At 45.3% G+C, this 21,333-nt stretch overlaps 1 protein-coding gene across 5 annotated transcripts in view; it reads right to left on the bottom strand.

Moving 5' to 3' along the window:
- Positions 1-21,333, bottom strand: part of HOOK3 (hook microtubule tethering protein 3) — a 90,291-nt gene that overhangs the window by 67,222 nt on the left and 1,736 nt on the right. For 3 of the 5 annotated variants that reach the window (XM_043893517.1, XM_043893514.1, XM_043893516.1), the window contains exons 2-4: positions 18,461-18,615; positions 15,009-15,094; positions 84-156 (exon numbers count right to left, since the gene is read on the bottom strand). In XM_043893517.1, the coding sequence (XP_043749452.1) occupies positions 84-156; positions 15,009-15,094; positions 18,461-18,556 (255 nt within the window). In that variant the 5' untranslated portion in view covers positions 18,557-18,615. The remainder of the gene's footprint in view (positions 1-83; positions 157-15,008; positions 15,095-18,460; positions 18,616-21,333) is intronic. The other 2 variants (XM_043893518.1, XM_043893519.1) reach the window with 1 other exon arrangement.

Raw genomic sequence — 21,333 nt, 5'->3', positions numbered from 1 at the left:
CACCAAACGCCATTTCAGACACATCAGACCGAAAGTCAACAAGTGGCACAGACCCCCAAGCAAAAGACGTAAAAATAAAATACCTTCAGCCTCCAGTTATCTCCTACTTCAGTTTTGATTCTGTTTAACCAATTTTCATCAAAATACACAGGATCTCTGCAAATAAGAAAAAGCTAGCATATTAAGATCATGTAGCTCTCAACCCAAAACAAAACACCCACACACACACAACTGAAATTCATCTTGCATCATCAGTTAATTGCCATGTAAAAAAGTATTTGACACATATAAGTCACAAAATAACTCAATACATGAGACTGAATGCAATTACAGTAAGTTTCTCTAAAATCAACTGTTACCAGCTTGTTAAAAACATTTTTTAATCAAAAACAAGCTAAAAGGTGAAAAGTTGTAACATAAAGTTAAATATATTTTTAAAATTATACACTAATCTGGAATTAGTAGATACCACACTAATATCTAAAAGCAGTCAAAGTCAATGACGATTATTTTTAAAAAGCCAAATAAATATATTAGGAATAAGGTTAAAATAAGCTAGTCAGTTAATATTTCAATGCCTTTCATCCCCTACTACCTTGAAGGTCACCAACAATGTTACTAAAATTTCAATGTGTTTAAATAATATAGAGACCTGTTTATGTAAAAGTAGGCATCAGACAAAGTTGGATACTGTTTCTGTTTGCAGAAGCCCTAAATCTAAGATAACACTTAGATTTGGCGTGGACAAACAAACCGAAACAAGGATATAACCTGAATAAACTTATGCTTATTTTTCTTAGGAAAACCTCTAAAACTTCTATAAATACTAGAAAGAAAGGGGAAAAAAAGCTTTCAGCCTAGCATGTCACCTTGAAGTTCTTGACACAGATGCTCTAAGAAATGAAATTGTATTTGTTCAAGACCACAGGTTGAACACCTCTGACCTGCTCTAGCAAGTGCTGAGTTGAAAGATCCATTCACAACATAACTGTCTCCATTCACCCAAAAAATGTAATAGCAACCAGAAAAACATGTTAGGACAAAATCTACAGTCTCAATTTAAACTGTCACTCAAACTGATATGCACAATCAGTACTAAATTTCAAGTTATCTCTAAATGAAATAACATGCTATCTAGAACTTCAAAATTTTATTATTAAAAAATAAAGATGTACTTCTTTAGGCATATGTATTTATAAAAAAAGGAATAAGTTATCTCCATAGAAATCTACTATGATTATTTTTGAAGCCTGTACCAAAGTTAACATATTCACTTTATTGTCTCTTTAATTTTTTTAATTGAGATATAATTCACAGACCATACAACTCACCTGTTTGAAGTGGATTTTAGTATATTCACATCACCACAATCTAATTTGAGAACTTCTCCATCATCCCCCAGAGAAACCCTTTATTCATTTAGCCATCACCCCTATTTCTCTCTTTGGCCCCTAGGAATTACCAATCTGCTTTTTACCTTCAAGAGTTTGCTGTTTTGTATGTTTCATGAAATTACGCACTGTGGTTTTTTCTGTCTGCTTTCTTTCATTCAGCATGTTTTTAAAGTTCATCCACATTGCAGCATGTGTCACCCCTTCTTTCCTTTTTATGGCTCAATAATATTTCATTTATGGGTACACTATACTTTATGTATTCATCAGCTGATATACATGCTTCATGTGGGTATGTGCCTCGGAACAGAACTGCTGGGTCCCCTAACAACTCTGTTTAACACGTGAAAGATGACTGAACTGTTTCCCAAAGCAGCTGTACTACTTTACATTCTCACCAGCAGCACACATCAGCTCCATTTTTTCCGTCTTGCTATTTGTTGCTATCCCTCTTTTTAGTTATGCCTGTCATAGTGGATGTGAAGTCCTGTTTCACTGTGGTTGTGATTTGCATCATCTTAATAACTAATAATGTGGAGCATCTTTTCATGTGTTCATTGGCCATCTGTATATCCTCTTTGGACAAGTCTATTTAGAATCTTTCCAATTTAACAATTGGGTTTTTTTTTATTGAGTTGTTAGTTTTTGGTTTTGCTTTTTTTCTTTTTCAGTATTCAGGATAAAAGCCCCTTATCAGACATTAGATGTGTAAATACTTTCTTGCATTCTGTGAATTATCATTTTTCAACTTCTTGATGGCACAATTTGCGGCACAATTGTTTTTAATCTTGATAAAGTTCAATTTCATCTATGTCTGCTCTTTGTATTATATCTAAGAAGCTTTTGCCTGATTCAAGGTCAGGAGGACTTATTCTCTGTCGTCTTCTATGATTTTCAACAGCTTCAGTTTTAAATGTAGGTGTTCTTCTGGTAGGTTATGATCCATGTGCATAGTGTAAGTAAAGGGTCTAACTTCATTCTTCTGCATGTAGATATTCACACTCAACTATTTTTGTTTCGAGCTTAATGTAGCTTCTTTAGCCGAAACTAATTTGAGCCAAACTGCAGTAAGAAGGAACTTGCGGAAGACCACTGAGGTCCGTTATGGTACAGAAAGGCAGAGGGCCGCCTCGAGAATGAGACCGAGAACAGGGAGGCTGTTAGGAATCTGGACGGTACTCATCTGACTTTCACCGTTGCTTCTGCCCATCCATACATTTCTCTCTCTGAAGACCAGTCTTTTCTGTTTCTCCAGACATGCTCCAAGTCTTCACCATGCCAGTTCAAGGAGAGAGTTTTGAAGAGCAACCCCCAGCCAATCCCAATTCTAAATTCCCAGGAAACTGCAAACGACAAAGCCAGAGTCCATTTCCATCCCCAGTCTGACTGCCATGGGACCACAAGGATGGAGTGGGATACACACTGGGCAGACAACCCCTCAGAAAGAGGCCTCTCGGCTTAAAACCTCTTGCGACAATGGATAATGCAAAGAAAAAACGACAATATAAGTGAATTCTACTAAAATATTACAGAATTATCATGAAAGTAATTCAGAAAATAAAAAAACTCCATATTTTTAATACTTAAATCATTGAAAAAGCCATAATCTAAAAATCATTATCACTGCCAGCCAAGTAACAGTCTTTCCAAATAAGAAAGACTCACGAGCAGGGCAAGTTGTGAGTCTGGTGCTAAGTGGGGGATGCTCACCCAAAGCCAAAGGCAAACTAGACTTCCTGGTTCAGTTACTGCTCAGGGCCACACAGCTAAAAGAGACTTCCATCTCAACAGGAAACCCCTTAACTTATAAACAAAGAATGCTTTAAAATGTTTAAGAAACTATACACTCTGAGAACTCGAAGACTACGGAATACTTTGTTTACAATTAAGAGTACCATGAATTGAAGAACTTGGAAAAATCTGAATAAAACGTTTCAAGCCAAGCACTAGGATACAGTTGTTTCTTCCTAAGACCACCGCATCAGAACCTCAAAAGGTGCCTGAGCAGAGAAGGACGGACAACCCAGGCAGCTGTTACCACCCTGAACTGAGCACGGGTAACGTCCGAGCCACAGAGCCTGGCACTCCGCATTCACGGTGACCCTGCCAGGAAGGTATCAGTGTCCCCACGTGACGCTGCGGAACATCAGACTCAGAAGGTGAGCGATCGCCCCACGTTCATGCGGTTAAGCGGCACAGCTGATGGTACTGCCGTTCTTCTGACAACAGATGAGAAGACTTCAACATGAAACCGGTCCCCTGCAATCACCACCACGGTCTTATGGCCAAGCCTCTCCTCCTGCTCAGCAGACCAGACACGGAGAGCAAAGATCCACAATGTTCAGGACCACGCTCTGTGCTCAGTGGGGGCAGGCGTGTGTCCCGGCCACTGCCGGCTGCCAAGCACTTCGGGTCTGACTCCCGGCAGTCCCGACCGATACCTGTGCGCCGGACAACGTTGGGAAAAGTCATAGCGCTTTTACTGCATGAGCTTCCAATCTGCCACTTGGGTGGAACACAGCAACAACAGGAGTCCACAGATCTAAACTACGACACAAATGAACTATCTATGCAAGAGAACAGAGAGCAGGCTGGGCGGGGGAGGAAGTCGGGGAGGGCTGGAGGGGGAGGTCGGGGCTGGCAGATGTAAACTGTTGAACAGAGAGTGGATAAACAACGGGGTCCTACTGTACAGCATGGAGGGGGGGTGGTTATATTCAATACCCTGGGATAAATCATAATGGAAAAGGATGCTTTGTTAAAAAGAAGGTATATGTCAAACTGAACCACTTGGCTGCACGGCAGTAATTAACAACACCGTAAATCAGCTATACATCAATCAAAAAAAAAAGGAACAGTAGTCCCCACCCGGCTTCCATTTAAAGTGACTTTCTGTAGTCATGAACTCTGACTCAATGTGCCGGCATCTAGCCATAACTCTGTTTCTCTAGGCAGTTCACAATTTCCGGTGTTTTCTCAAAACCCCTAATTAACGTTCTCAGGCTAGGATCAAACAACATAAAGGCAATCTTCTCCAAAATCCTAACAGATTATACTTCTGCACAGATATGTAACCAACAAGGGATAATCTTACTGGGAGTGTTCCTCATGAGTAAGGGACTATCTTTAGCTTCTTACTACGTCCTGACTCGTGCTAAGAAAACAACGCAAACCAACCACAAAACATACAAAGCCATTTCCTTGACTTTTCCAGTAACATGTCTGCTTGGCTATAGCTTCTTTGTCACAGCTTAAGCTAAAGGAAAAGCCCATTAATTTTAATCGCTTGTGTAATTCCACAAATATACTGTCTTCCTGTAGTCAACTGCCTCCACAGAAACCAAAACATTAAATTTTATTTCTACTGCTGAAATTATTCAAGTGCCATAATATTCTACCTGAATCCTGCAAATGAAGATGTCTGAAACAAACCCTGCATTTTGACTTAATTTCTTAATAAGGCATTTAAAAAACCGAGACACAGTTCCGTTACAGTGCTGTGTCAGCTTCTACTATACAACAAAGTCAATCAGCTACATTATACATATATCCTTGATAACGGTATTTTTAGTAGCAACCTTTATTATTTTTTTTAAATAGATATGTTGATTCTTAGGTCTATTTTCTCATGATCTTTTCATTACACAAAACAATCATTTTGGTCCCCTGCCATTAAATGGATGTTGAAGAGTTAGCTATGATATTTATATTTTGCATCCTTAATGACAACAAAAATAAAGTGAACTATGCTTTATCCCCAGCTGTATCCGGATGAGCAACACAGGCACAAAAGGGACAGGCTCCATCTAAACCAAGGCAGGCAATCCGGTCCCACAGGCCAAAAGAGCGCTTCCACCACTGTCCACAGCTTGACCGTCATTTCATCTCCTTTCTTTTCCCTCATTCTTGATCTCTGAAATATAAAACCTGACGGCACTGAGAGGCACCTCTTACAGCTTCTGATCTGGCTCTTTCAATCAATATGTGGTTGTGGTAGAACAAGAAATAGGTTTGGTCTTTGTCTCTGGTTCCTAGGGCTGAGCTCCTAAAAGCCTATGAATTTCCTGAGTGATGGGGTGTCCTTTACAATTCATCATGAGCCGTTTCCAGCCACACCCGAGCCAATGCTAGCGGGATGACTCACCGTGAGATCCCTAGACAGCTTTAGGACCACGGCTGGTCCCAGAGGAACGTACAGCCCCACCCCCAACCCCCAGGAAGGGATGGAGATAAAGTTCAAACTCATGGCTAAAGATGTCACTCATGGCTCTGTAGTGAAACCCCCAAATAAACTCCATACAGCAGGGTTCAGGAGCCTCGGGGTGGGTGAGCACAGCCCCGTGCTGGGAGGGCAGTGGGCCAGGGGCACGGAGCTCTGCCCTGCCCTAAACCCCACACACCCCTGGGCATCTCTTTCATTTGGTTCCTGAGTTGGATCCTTTACAATAAAACTGGTATCGTAAGCACAGGGCTTCCCCGAGTTTTGTGTCATTCTCGCAAATGTCAAACACAAGGGGGTTCATAGGAACTCCAGCATTTGCAGTTGGCTAGGCAGGAGTGTGGGGGCCCCAGGACCCCACACACATCCACGTGGCGTCTGCAGTGGGGGCAGTCCCATGGGACTGGGCCTTAACGCCAAGTTAACACTTGGGGCGCCCTAAGTGTTAGCAGCAAAGGACTTCTACCTCAACTTGTGGGGCCTGAGTCACCTTGGGATGTTGGCGTCAGGGAAACTTGATGGAAAATGACATAAAAGCTGGGAACTCTTCTTGGAGATAAAGGATAAAAGAAAATAAAAGTTGCTTTCTTTTCATTTCAAAGTCAACGTTTATCATTCCATATTCATTCATTCAGCTAACATTTACAGAACACGTACTCCAGAGACGGACAAGTGGGTCTGGAAGTTGAGGGTGGCAGCAAGTTAAACAGGTGGTCGGGGGGTGGGGAGGCTACATGGGGAGATGAACGACTATCGGGGGGCCTGGCAGTTGGTGAGGAGTGGCATTTGGAGGTCTGACTGATAAACATTGGAGGCAGTGGGCTGGGCCGTGCAAAAGCCCTGGGGCGGGATATGCGTGAGGATGAGCCTGGAGCGGCAAGAACACAGGAAAGTGAGGTCAGGACGGTGCCAAGTGTGAAGGTCATGTGGGCTCTGATGTGTCACTCAGACACGTGTGGGCCCTCGGTTCTCACCCCGAGTGACCTGGGGCGCCAGGGCCGGCCTGACGCTGGAAACCTGATCAGGAAACCCTCTGGCTGCTGCATGCACGTCAGCCTGCAGGCAGGCAACTGCAGAGACACCGATGCCGGTCTGGAAATTAACACCATCAGGGCGGCTAGACCCATACAGTAGTGGGAAAATGAGTAGTTTTCATCATAAACCTTTTTCAGTCCTAAAAATTTCACAATACACCTCTGGTAAGTGAGGCACTTACCTGCACCTCACCCACCACGGTTCTGATGCTACACCTCACATAACAAAGAAACGCTCCCAGAATACCATCTGATATTCAGTCTACACTCAAATCTCCTCCATTACATCCTTGAGGAGTCTTTGTTCAAACAGAACCCAAGAGTCACGCACTGCACTTGCTTTTGTTTTTGGAGCTGTGGTAAGAACACTTAACATGAGCTCTGCCCTCTCAAGAGACACTCAAGGTCAGAGTTCAGTCCTGTCAGACACAGGAGCAGCGCAGCACGGTAGACCTCGGGCTTGTGCATCTCATGGACAAGCAGAATAGCAACTTGCTATTACTTGCAGAATAGCAACTCCCCGTCTCCCCAAATCCCAGTCCCTGGCAGCCACCACTCCACGAGTCCGACCACCTCAGACACCTCCCGGACATCACGGGTGGAGTCTGGCCTCCTGGTAGCCGGTCGGCTACCACCTGGGCACGATGTCCTCGGGGGCGTCCACGCTGCTGCCCACGGTAGGTCTTCCAAGATGAGCCATCCGACGTGTCCGGTCAGTGTCTGTCTGTCTGGGCTCTTTGATCTAGAACTCTTCACCCATTTCTTGCTGAACAGACCGAGTCAACTGTCCCGCGAAACAGCCCACATTCCGGATTTGTCTGATCCTTTCCTCGTGACTTAGTTTCACTTCTTCCTCTGTATTCCTCTGTAATCTGGAAGTCAGATCTAAAGGCTAGATTTAGCGATAGTTTAAATGTAGCCATCAGTATCTCCTACAGATTAGATGCGGGATGTGGAGAAACAGGAGGAGAGAGAGGTTTTAAGGTCCGAGCAGCTCAAGGCCAGCAACGCCAACCACTGAAATGAGGACGTCTGACTGAGTGGGTCTGGGTAGAAGGCAGGGCTTAGCTTTAGACGTGATGACTCTGAGATGTCTTTCAGATCTGACCGGAGATGCTGAGCCTAAACCAAGTCCAGCTGCCAGAGGAGAGATTCACACTGGAGATAAAATCTGAGCATCATCAGGATACGGATGATATTCCAGGCCGTGAGACTAACCATCAAGAGGTGAAGCAAACCAAAGAGAAGAGGGGTGAGGCCTGAGTCTAAGGCTCCGCACCCCTAGGAGGGAGCACAGGAGAGGGAGACCAGCCGAGGAAATGCAGACCACCCAACGAGACAGGAGAGCAATCCGGGCGGCCACAGCACCCTGGAGGCCAAATGCGAGTGAGTGCCACAAGGAAGACGCAGTGAGGAGATGAGCATCTGTCCTTGGAGCGCTCTCGTCAGTCCCGGCGAGGACTGAGAGATCCTTGGAGCGTTCCTGCTGGTCCAGGCGAGGACGGAGACGGCATCAGCGGCACGCAGATAACTGATGTCCCAAACAAGAGCGGCTCCAATGTGATGGTGGGGACACTCTGCCGGAAGAGGATGTGCGGGGGGCGGGGGGTGGGTCCGGGACAGACGCTCCGCCAGGAGGAGGACCGGCATGGTGGCGGGCAGAAGCAGGGTCCTGCGAAGTCTGTTTAAAGACACAGAAGCCTGCTGGGGGATGTGGCCCCGCAGAGCAGGGGAGGCTGTGGGTGTTGGAAAGAGGGCAACGGGAAGAGAGACGCTCCTGAGCAGGAGAGGTGATGGGAGCCAGCATAGCGCCCACAGGTGCGGACGTGACGGCGGGACTGCAGCCCGCAGGCGGCAACGGGCAGCGAGGGGCCGCACGGACGCTGGCGGTGGTGGTGGGGGGCGGGGGCGGGGACGCCAGGGAGGTTTTCTTCCTTGTGTCTCAACCTTCTCAGAAGTATGATGGCCCCCACCTTGGAAAGTGATCAGAGAGAGGGGGGACGCGGTGCTGGGGGTCTGCAGAGAGGACCGCAGGAGGCGGTCCCCCAGAAGAGGGAGACGGCAGGGCCGGGGCGGCAGTGATACCGGGCGACCAAGGGTTCATGCCGGGAAATGTAGAATGACGCATCCCAGCATGTCGGTTCAGCTGCATCATAGACCTAAATATAAGCACTGAAACCATGAAACTTCTCGAGGAAAACACAGGAGGAAATCTTAGTGACCCTGCGTCTGTTAAAGGTTTCTTAATACAGTTCAAAAAAAAAAAAAAAAGGTGAACTAAAAAAATATATTATTAAATAATAATTATTTAATAATAAAAAGTCTACAAGCAATAAATGCTGGAGAGGGTGTGGAGAAAAGGGAACCCTCTTACACTGTTGGTGGGAATGCAAGCTAGTACAGCCGCTATGGAAAACAGTGTGGAGATTTCTTAAAAAACTGGAAATAGAACTGCCATATGACCCAGCGATCCCACTTCTGGGCATACACACTGAGGAAACCAGATCTGAAGGAGACACGTGCACCCCAATGTTCATCGCAGCACTGTTTATAATAGCCAGGACATGGAAGCAACCTAGATGCCCATCAGCAGATGAATGGATAAGGAAGCTGTGGTACATATACACCATGGAATATTACTCAGCCGTTAAAAAGAATTCATTTGAACCAGTCCTAATGAGATGGATGAAACTGGAGCCCATTATACAGAGTGAAGTAAGCCAGAAAGATAAAGATCACTATAGCATACTAACACATATATATGGAATTTAGAAAGATGGTAACGATAACCCTATATGCAAAACAGAAAAAGAGACACAGAAATACAAACAGACTTTTGAACTTTGTGGGAGAATGTGAGGGTGGGATATTTCAAAAGAACAGCATGTATACTATCTATGGTGAAACAGATCACCAGCCCAGGTGGGATGCATGAGACAAGTGCTTGGGCCTGGTGCACTGGGAAGACCCAGAGGAATCGGGTGGAGAGGGAGGTGGGAGGGGGGATCGGGATGGGGAATACGTGTAAATCTATGGCTGATTCATATCAATGTGTGACAAAACCCACTGAAATGTTGTGAAGTAATTAGCCTCCAACTAAAAAAAAAAAAAAAAAAAGTTTAAAAACATTTGCTCTGCAAAGATACTATTAATAAAGTTAAAGGGGAACCCTCAGGCTGGGAGAAAATATTTTAAAACCTACGTCTGAGAGAGAACATGTATTTAGAAATAAAGAACAATAAATTCAATGAGACAGACAATTCAATTAAAAAATAGGCAAAAGGGGCTTCCCTGGGGGCTCAGTGGTAAAGAATCTGCCTGCCAATGCAGGAGACGTGGGTTTGATCCCTGGGCCGGGAAGATCCCACATGCCGCAGAGCAGCGAAGCCCGCGCACCACCAGCAGTGAGTCTGTGCTCGAGCCCCCGGGAGCCCCAAACTCCTGAGCCCACGTGCCGCAGCGACTGAGGTGGGCACGCCCCAGAGCCCATGCCCCGCAACACGGGAGGCCAGCGCACTGCAAGGAAGAGCAGCCCCTGCGCCCCGCAACCAGAGAAAAGCCTGAGCAGCAACAGAGACCCAGCGGAGCCAATAAGTAAATAAAAGTATTACAAAAAAAAAACAAGGCAGACAGGAGAGGCGACAGAGAGAACGGAACCCACCCTCCCCGCTGGTGGGAGTGTAAACTGGAGCGGCCGCCGTGGCGAGCGGTATGGAGGTTCCTTAGAGAGCTAAAAAACAGAGCTACCAGATGACTGCGCAGTCCCATTCCTGGGTCTGTATCTGGGAAAAAACTCTGAGTGGAAAAGGAACATGCAGCCCGGTGCTCACAGCAGCAGGATTTATAATAGCCAAGACAAGGAAGCAAGCTAAATGTCCACTGACAGAGGAGTGGATAGAGAAGATGTGGTACATACATACAATGCGATTATTACTCAGCCACTTAAAAAAAGAAGGAAATATCGCCATTTGCAGCAACATGGATACAACTAGAGATTATCGTACTAAGTGAAGGAAGTCAAAGAGAAAGACAAATACCACATGATATCACTTATATGTGGACTGTAAAACACGGCACAAATGAACCTATCTGTGAAACAGAAACAGACTCATAGGCACAGAAGACAAATGTATGGTCACCAAACGGGAAAGCGGGGAGACAACAGATAAGTTAGGAGTTTGGGGTTAGCAGATACAAATTACCGCATACAAAATAAAGTCCTACTTTGCGGCACAGGAACCTGTATACAATAAGCTGCAATAAACTACAATAGAAAAGAATATATTAAATATATGCATATAACCGAATCACCCTGTTGTACACCAAAAGCTAACACAGCTTTGTGAATCAATTATATTCAGTTTTAAAAAATTAAAAAAAGACTACCACAAACTGTTCACCAAAGGAAATATATATATGTGTGTACACACACACACACACACACAAGAAAAGATGCCCAATGTCACTAGTCATCACGCTGAGAGAAATACAAGTAAACCCCACAGTGATGTACCCCTAGACAGCCACTAGAATGGCTATAATGAAAAACACCGGCTTCAGCAAGTGCTGCTGAGGCCATGGGGCAACTGGAAGACTCACACACTGCCTGTGAACATTAAACATACACCAGTCATTTCACCCTTACATGGAATTTGCCTAAGAGAAATGAAAGCGTATGTCCATACAAAGATGGGAACACCGATGCTCACAGCATTTGTGATCGACTGTGATGCTAACAGAGGCTCACTCTATCTGTAACAGCTCAGACTACAGTAGCCCAGGGGTGGAGGGATGGACTACAGTTGTGCCTGTACAATGCAACATGCGTGTGCTAGAGTAATACGGGCAACAATACGGATGGATCTCAGATTATGTTGCACAGAAAGAAGCCACCGCCTCTCCCTCTAAAGGCAAAACATACTATGAGCATATTTACATAACTGTCTATAAAATGCAAATTAATCGACAAAGAGCAAATCCGTGGTTGCCCTGGGGATGTGTGTGTGGCGGGGGTGAGGGGGCTGGAAGGAGAGGCTGAGAAGATCTTTTGAAGTGACTGATATGCTCATTCTCTTGACAGTTTCCTGGGCATCTCCACCAGTTAAAAAAAAAAACAAAACCATCAAATTCTACTCTACAAATGTGCGATTCATTGCACATCACTTTCAACAAAGCTACTTAAAAAATGAGGGATAAGCCCTCAAAAGAAATGAACGGGTGAGCCAGGAAGAGACAAGGAGGAATCTTAAATGCACATTATTAAGTGAAAGAAGTCAGTCTACATCTGCGTGACCAGAAAAGGCGGAACAGTGGAGACAATAATTGGGGGTGGGGGTGACTAGGCAGAGCTCTGGGATTTTCAGGGCAGATGCTATTCTGTGTGGCTGTAATGAAACTCCAGAGTGTACGACGTGGACTGAACGCTGCCGTAAACTGGGGGCTGGGTGATGACGACGCTTGCACGCAGGCTCAGCAGTGGTAACAGACGTCCCACACTGGGGAGGGCCTGTGTGGGGTGCGGCACGGAGCAGGTGGGAGGTCACCAGACTGTCTGCTCAGTTTTTAAAAACTTCTCTCATTGTAGTTAAAATATACGTATGATTTTATCATCTAGACCATTTTTTAAGCTCAGAGGCATGAAGTACGTTCACACTCTGGTCCGACCATCACCACCATCAACCTCCAGAACTTTCTCATCGTCCCGTATTGAAACTTTTTTCCACTCAGTTTTGCTGTGAAACTAAAACTGCTCCAAAAAACAAAGTCTACTGATTAAAAACAAAAAACAGGGAGAGGGGAACCTACATGGGCAAACAGCAAGAGAGGAGGCAGCAACAAGATGCTGGAAGCAGAAAAGCAGATGAGCAGAAAATGACTTAAAAGATGAGGGGGAAAAATCAGTTGCACTAACAATAAGCATACTATGAATATATTTGATAAAATTTCTACTAAAACAGCAGGAAGATCCAGTTTTTCACTGCTCGGCTCAGACAAAATGAAGAGACCTGCCCTTTCTCTGGCTCCCACACTTTGCAGGCCTTCCCAGTCCCTCTGCTGGTCGACGTTCTGACCAACAGCTGAACGTCGGAGGTCTTCAAAGCTCAGGTACACCTGTGTTCTTCCTCCATGTTCTTCCCTGAGCGATGTAATCCACACTCACGGCTTCCACTGAGACACACCCATACGGACATCTACCGCTTGGACTCTTCTGAATGCGAGTCCTGCAGAGTCGCCTGCTAACTTGGACACTTTCACAACTTTCTCTGCAGCGCTTGTTTTATTAGCAAGTTTGTTTCCATAGTTAGGTTATAAACTCTCTGAACACAACTACCCTGTGGTCTGTGCTTGCCCCTGGCGTCACCAGCGCTGGACACAGAGTAGCTGCTCAGTAAATATCAAACTGACAGAGGAGGAAGCTTCTATGAAGCTATATGATGCAATTATTTAAAACAGACAATACAGAACAACATGGATGAGTCATGCAGACATTATGTTGAAATAATCAGACACAAAAGAGTATCAACTGTAAGATTCCACTTGTAAGAAGGATGGTTTGGAACTCAGAATCATGGGTACCTTGGAGACAAGGGGTATTGATTACGGAAGGGCATGGCAGGAACCATCTGGGAGCCTGAAATATCGTACAGTTCTACCTGGGTGGTGGTTACACCGATGTGTGCACACATACATGCATACACATACAACACATACATACATAGACACAAATTTGTCACCTTTTTCTGAAAAAAGGGATGCATTTTGAGAAAAAAGGGTACAAAAACAAAATCTTGATGAGAAATATACCTACAAGACTACAATAAATTAGAATAACCACTTGGCAGAACATAATGTATGTTACGATCTTGGTTTGGTAAAACAATATATACAAACAGGCTTTCTTGGTTTCTACAATGGATAGAAATCCTACCCAAAGTAACTTAGACAAAAAAACTCATTTACTGACACCGACTTGGAAAGCTCACATAGCTATGCCCACTTCCCCACAAATAATTCTTACTAAGAACTTGAGTGAAACTCTCGAGGCTGTTTAAAACACTATTAGGGCACCACTTAAAGGTGACCATGGAAATCACAAGACCACTCTTCTCAGTGCTAGGCCCAGGGCTGGTCAGGTTTTAGGCAAGCCTCCTCAAGTTCCACCAAAAAGCCTACAGCCTGTGTATCATGAGGGATGTGCCATGTGAGTGCAGAAGAAAGACGGCAAGCTACAGTTCTCAGGCACAAACCCCTAACGTGAAAGGCAGGCAGAGTCCCTGAAACGCAGGCATGTGAGCTGCTTCTCAGACGAGCTGCTCTCCACAGCTCCCTGCAAGGTGAGCAACAGCAAGAAGCCTTCAGTGGTGACACAGGTCCTCAACCACGCTGCGGGAAACCTCGGCAGGTCACACACAGGCAAATCTCTCAGTGTCTCAGGCTTCAACAGACAACCATGTCCCCCAGATCGCATCACTAATGACATCGTAAATTCACAGGTAATCCTTTACTTGAAAGTTCCTAGGTCACAAGTTCAAGACAACCTAATAATATCAAGTTTATAACTACTATGCTTTCAAAGTGCTTAGAAGGAAAGAACTGGGATTATTTTACATGATATATCCCAAATGAGTATCTCACTCCTTCTGTTAGTCAGTGAACAGAGCACCCAGGATACAGACGGAACCAACAGAGATGCTGACATTTGACAATTTTGGATCCACAAAGAAAGGGCATTTTCAGATGGCTTACTCCAAAACCAGGTACTGTCCTAGGTGCTAGGATACAGCAGTGAACAAAAGGAACCTCCCACCCCCAGGTGGAGCTTATCTGTGTGTGTGTGTGTCTGCAGATGGGTGTCTGTGAAAGCAGCAGGTAACACATGAGCAAAATACATGGCATATGAGATGGCGCTACCCACTTCTAGAAGCACACAGAAGGTTAACAGGGACACAGAACATGGGGCACGCCTTTCCTTTATTTTATAAATAAAACATATTTATAAAATGTAGAAATATAAATATATCAGCCTTGCTGATGAGACATCTGGGCAGAGTCCTACAGAGAGAGGAAGCCTCCTAAGAGCGTTCTAGAATGGCAAAAGTGGGATGCTAACATGAAAATGTCTGCCACACTTGCTGAAAAAAACACATGAAGAATTCCAGAACGGCTGGAATATGGTAACAACTGCAGCCTTAACTACCCCGCAGCTGAAAGAAGCATGGGCCACCCAAACCACACATGCTGCTCGGTTCTCAGTCCACAGGCAACTCGTGTTTCAAGCCAACACTTTATTTTTTGGTCCATGTTTTCAATCTAATAAATATCCATGTACGTAACACAGAAAAAGAGAAAGCGATTTATCCTTACATCTTTTGAAGAACCTGGGCCATCACAACCCCATTCGTTAAATCTTCCACGGTCTGGCATGGTGCATCCACGTTAAATGTCTGGATCTGGAAAAAAGGGGAAAAAAAAAGAGAGAGAGAGAGAGAAATGATTTCACAGTTAACCATACAGCAGAATTCTCAGGCTTCATTACCTCATCTTGGAGTTGAATACATTTAAAAACAGCAGAACAGATCTTTCCTTCTCCCTGGCATTAGCCACCCTGAAGGTGGAGCTGGGCAGTTTCAGCAGGTTCAAGATCTACCCAGGGCATGGGGGGGGCGGGGGGCGCGCTACGCTAGGACCGATGGGAAGGTTTTCCAGTTTCTTGATGCAAAAGGTGAGCTGCCAGTCCTCTCCAAGAGGAATCCTCGTCAGACCAACTGGACTGTCCTCTACAGAAGCAAGCACAGAAACGGACAGTCGGAAGACGTTCAAAAGAAAAGAACGTGCTGTGCACTCAAATTCCAGAGGGCTGACACGGGTGCATCTCTTGCTGATGTGACGGCCAAGAGGAAATCAGAACCTGAACTTAGGAAGGCTCAATGAGAATAAGCTGGCAGGGCCACCAAGGAAGCAAAAAAGGCTAAGCAAGCATCTAAAAGGGCAGCAATGGCCGCTGCAAAGGCCCCACAGAGGCAGCATCTCAGCAGAAGACTGGGAAGCCTGTGAAGGTTTCTGCTCCCCAAGCTGGTGGAAAACGCTAGGCTGGCAGATTGGAGTTTTAAATAAAGATCTGACTATTTAAAAAATAAAATAAAAGCAGAACAGTAAGAAATGTTTTCCCTTATGGGAAATTTCCTGCAGGCTGCATTGCAATTTTTTTCCTTTTGGTAAAAGGGACTGTGGAGGACGCTGGGCAGCTTCCCTGCATTCAGCATCCTCAGAGATAATCACCTGAGAAAGTCAGGGCACCTGCATTCCCTCTGCCAGTGACTGGCTCACGGGCAGGCTCTCAGGCAGACAATCTGGACCAAATGGATGCAAAGAGAGGCTTAATGTGGGCTTCCAGGGAAGGAAAGCCAACCTTCCCTGGTGTGAATAAGCATGCTGGCGGCCTCAATGGCCACGAGCAGGCATCTTGTGACTGTTAGGATGAGGCCAACGCAGTAAATGGCAGAGAAGAGGAACAGGAAGAATGAGGTCCTGCAGGCCAAAACTGAGCCACCAGACTAAACCTCAGAGCCTCCTGTGATGCGAGATCCATCTCTTCTTTACATCTGGCCAAGCTGAGATTTCTTTCACTCAGAACCAAAGTATTGTGGGGGACTTCCTGGTGGTCCAGGGGTTAAGACTCTGCACGTCCACTGCTGGGGGCACGGGTCTGATCCCTGGTCGGGGAACCAGGATCCTGCAAGCTGTATGGGGTGCAGCCAGAAGAAAGAAAGAACCAAAACAGCTTGATAATACGTAGAAATCACAGCTACAGCTGGGTTAGATCCTCAGTTCACTGTGATTTTAAACATATCATGAATTACAACTAACATGATGTAGCTGAGAATCAGTAGCCACATTTGTTATTTCTGAGCAAGATAACATGCTCAGCCAACAATGATTCTACTCAGTAGTGCAACCAGGACTTGGAAAGAAATAATCTCTGAGAACAGATAAAAGGATGTGCTCTGCAGTTTATAGGTTAGTAAAACGGAAGAGCATGGGCATCAGAGGATAGAACAGGAAAGAGGGTAAACGCTGGAAGACACGGTTAAAGAAGGAAGCACCATCCTGCAAATCCTCACGAGCCACGTTAGGACTTTATCCTCAGAGCAAGTGGAACAGGCAAAGGATTCTAAGCAGGAGAGGGAGGCTGAGCCATCTGCATAGTACAAGGACTGCAGCAGCTGCAGCGTGAAGAAAGGCTTGCATGGAGGAGGCAGGGAGGCCTGTGTTAACAGGTTTGTGTGTTAACACAGTTCAGTTCAGTTCAGTCACTCAGTCATGTCCAACTCTTTGCGACCCCATGGACTGCAGCATGCCAGGCTTCTCTGTCCATCACCAACTTCCGGAGCTTGCTCAAACTCATGTCCATAAAGTCGGTGATGCCATCCAACCATCTCATCCCCTGTCGTTCCCTTCTCCTCTTGTCTTCAATCTTTCCCAGCATCAGGGTCTTTTCCAGTGAGTCAGTTCTTCACATCAGGTGGCCAAAGTATTGGAGCTTCAGCTTCAGCATCAATCCTGCCAATGAATATTCAGAACTGATTTCCTTTAGGATGGACTGGTTGGATCTCCTTGCAGTCCAAGGGACTCTTCAAGAGTCTTCTCCAACACCACAGTTCAAAGCATCAATTCTTCGGTGCTCAGCTTTCTTTATGGTCCAACTCTCACATCCATACATGACCACTGGAAAAACCACAGCCTTTGACTGTATGTTAACACAGCTGAGGTCAAACCAGGTGACGACCATGGAAACACTGCAAATAATGTTCAGGGGACCATCTGCCTTCAGTACGTTTTACTTAGTGGGTCATATTCCTAGAAGTAAATATGCTGGACCAAAGTGTATGAACGCTTTAAAGTTTCTGATAAACATCGCAGAGCTGCCCCTGACAAACGCTGTAGTAATCTACTGTCCAACAGTGGGGCGGGGTCCACGTCTCTGCGCTGTGCCATCCATCAACCCTTTAAACCAAGAACTGTGAACAACTGCAGTCAGTAGCTGCTGCTTCTTTTCTGCAAAGTCTGGTGGGTGGAGATGGCTACACGGGGGGAACTAAGGAAATGACCTGAAAGATCGCCCAGCGGGTGGTTTTCACTCGGATGTCTCTTTGGGAGAGGTGATGAAAGGGCCCACCAGGCCCGCCGACACCAACCTTATGGGTGGCAGAGGCTCAATATATTGTTAGTAAATGAATAGATGGGCCTGATAAACATCATCTGTAGGAAATGACACTGAATTTTACTCCACACCCCCGCCTGTTGCCTTCTCACTGATAACATGGTGGTAACAAAGTATTGAATAGTTTAAACAGAACTAAGTATACACTGTCATCCTACAGTTGCTGAATACATCTTTTTCTTGTAGGCTTAGAATAAAAAACAGCAGCGGGCGAAGGCACACCTCACTCATCTCCTGACCCCCAGCCTGACCCAGAAGACCTCTCACTGAACATGCTCGGAAGGTAAACAGTAACTCCAGGGACTTCCCTGGCGGTCCCGTGGTTAAGGCTCCACGCTTCCAAAGCAGGGGGCACGGGTCTGATCCCTAGGTGGGGAAAAAGGATCCCACCTGCCTCGTGGCCTTCCCCCTCCCCTCAAAAAAAAAAAAAAAAACGAACTCCATCTCTAGGTTTGCACCTAATTTACTGGCCATGTGACCTTGGATATGCCATTTTACCTCTTGTCATACCAGTTTTTCAACCTAGGAACTGGGAAAAATAGCTTCTGGAGGGGTGCTTCAAGAATGAATGAGGAAACAAACGCACATTAGGTACCTGTAAAAGCCTTAAGCAGCAGTTCCCAGACCAGGGTGTACACTGAATCAACTGGGAAGCTGGAGAAGGCTGGGAGTCTATTTTTAACAAGTTCATCAAATAATCTTCTGAGCCAGGGCACCAGTTTGGCAGGTGGAGCCCTCTGATCCAAAGCGCTACCAAATGCAAAGGATGAAAGATCAGAAAACTGCCACTGGGCAATCAGAAGAAAAAAACTCAATAAAGCAGGCAATTGAATCATGCAAGTAATTTACTTGTAAGACTGTTATCTGTTTATCTCGTGGGACTTAAAACTATTTTCATTTTAATTTTTTAAATGTGGCTTCCAAACAATTCTTTTCTCTCAGTTGGCTCTTGAGGGTTCTTAGCCGCTCATGAGGATGTCCATCTCTGCCTTGAGATAAAAGTAACGTGGGTCCCAGACAGACTCTCTCTGTGGAGTTCCCTTCTGAGGCGATAAAAATATTCTTGGAATTAGACAGGTTGACAATCTGTGATCACACCACAGAGCACTGAATTGTGCACCTCAAAAGAACTTTGTGGTACAGGTATTATTAAAAAAAAAAAAAAAAAAAAAGTCTGTCACCTACCAGTTCTCGTAAACTCTTGAGTTAACATCTACAGGGTGTTTCAGGATAGTAGTAGAGTAAAATTTAAAGGTAATTGCATGCAACCACATTAGGGCATGAAATTCTGCCTCAAGGGTCATAACCTCTCTTTTAATTCCAAGAAGCTCTATTAACACCAACGGGAGCTCCACCTCACCGCCCCCACAAAGTCATGAGAAGGGGAAAGCTCAAGCTCACCTGGAATGACTATCTCCACAGCAGTGACTCTCAACCGGGGGAGATCTTGCTCCCTATGAGAAACTTCTAGTTGTAACAACCGAGTGGGAGCTATTGGCCTCCAGGAGGTACAGACCAGGGATGCTACTACTGAACCGCCTACAGTAAGCTCAGGGCAGTGCCCACGACGAACGTGATCCAGTCCCGACTGTCCACAATGCTAAGGTTAACAAACCCTGCTCTGGAGCAGAGGTTCTCAGCGTGGGCGCTTAGGTCACTAACAGCACCACCTGGAAACCTGTTGGAAACGCAGAGTAGCAGATTCTAGCCCAGCCCTCCCGAATTACAGGCTCTGGAATCCGGACCTGGCAACCGGCACTTTGACGAGCCCTGCAATTATGTTGATCCATACTAATGCATAGGAAACACTTCTCAGCGTCACCCCGAATACAATCTGAACACAGGTGAAGTTCCTCATCCAAAGTTACCCACAGTTAGCCCGCAGCCAACTCAGGACTTGAACCCAGGTGGTCAAATTTCAGAACCTACACTCTGAACAGGTTAAACAGGCCCTCTACTTAGGGGGAAAAAAAAGATAAGAAAGTTAAAGCTTTTAAAAACTATGTCTTTTTGTACATCTGACTCCTTCATTCCTCCAGTGGAGGACACCAATGGTAAGCAGAACAGCGTTAGAAGGGCAGAGAGAGTGAACGGGGGAGGTATCAGCACAGGAACACATCCTTCCTAACTGTGAGCACCGGTGCGCCGTCTCACAGGCCACTGCATGAAAATTTACAAGGGTGTGTTGATATCACTGTGTGGGGATGGCTCCTGTTCCACTTAGCTTCCTGCCATTAATTGGGGGCATCCCTGACTCTTTCTGGTTTTTCAGTCTCGTAACCCTAGGAAAGAGCAATCGTTTCCTGCACGGCTCGAAGGAACAGGTGTACTACGTAGGGCAGACTTTTTCTAACAGGTTAATAAGAGTGCATTTTGACTCAGAGGGTGGGGAAGACAGGGAGAGTGGAAATTTTCCAGCACGTCCTGCTGAACTTGCTTGGTGCATCCACTTTGATTCGGAATGTAAGCTTCAACTATTTTCCCTAGGTAGGATGATACTTTGTCTCTTAACAAACATTGCTCTTTCAACAAAAATGTGGAAACATGTGGTTCTGGGGCTAACCTCTCTGATACAACAGCAAATTTAGCCAGCATTTGGGGCAATCAGAAGTCCCACAGAAATGAATTCTGTACAGGTGGCGACAGTTATCCTTTCAAGTGCCTTGATGCTGTTAGTTCAACTACTTCTGGTGGAAGAACTTCTTATAAGTACTATATACCTCTGGTCTCAACCTAAATGCTGTGGAGTGAAAATAAGCTCTTATTTGATGTTCGGGACCATAATTAAATTCTTCAGTGATTGAATGTGGAGGCGTAGCCATATATGCAGCTCAAGGACTGAATGACCTAGGCTGAACCTGTAGCTCTCGGGTCTTCTCTGCCACTGACAACTGCCTGTATCTTGCTGAGCGTGGCAGTTACCTTTCCACCTGCTGTGCGCGGAGCAGTTGCAGAACCAGGTTGGCTAGAACTTCGTACAAAATAGAGCAAATTATTTCAAATGTGGGGGGGGGGGGGCGGTCTTTTCTGAGGGATGTACAGCATACATTTTCTTTCCTCACTTTTCGTGTTGGAACTGTCTTTGGCATTAATCTGGCCTTCAGACAGGAGGGGAGCTACTGGAGTTAAAGGCACATTTTCAGCTACCTCGGACATTTTCCACATTTGTAATAACAACTAGAAGAACAAACCCCGCATTTAAACTCAACTTTACTTGGAAAGGATTCAACGTACAACGTTTTAAAATGTTTCCAAGTCTTAGAATTGATTATCTTTGTTTGGACTCTGCCCTCCGGTTTTGTCATTGATAATCTCTTATCTTTTCCCCTAGAAACTTTCCTTGATGAGCCTTCCAGTGAAATTTCAAAAAGGCTGTTTTCTACAAAGCCAGATCCCTTAACCACTCTCTGGAGCTGATCACCTTGATGATCTCTATTTTCTTAACAACTTACCAGATTTTAAATAGAT

Source organism: Cervus elaphus, chromosome 32 (assembly GCF_910594005.1).
Source record: "Cervus elaphus chromosome 32, mCerEla1.1, whole genome shotgun sequence".
Lineage (NCBI taxonomy): Eukaryota > Metazoa > Chordata > Mammalia > Artiodactyla > Cervidae > Cervus > Cervus elaphus.
Note: the sequence above shows the minus strand (reverse complement) of the source record. Positions and strands in the feature narration are given on the sequence as shown.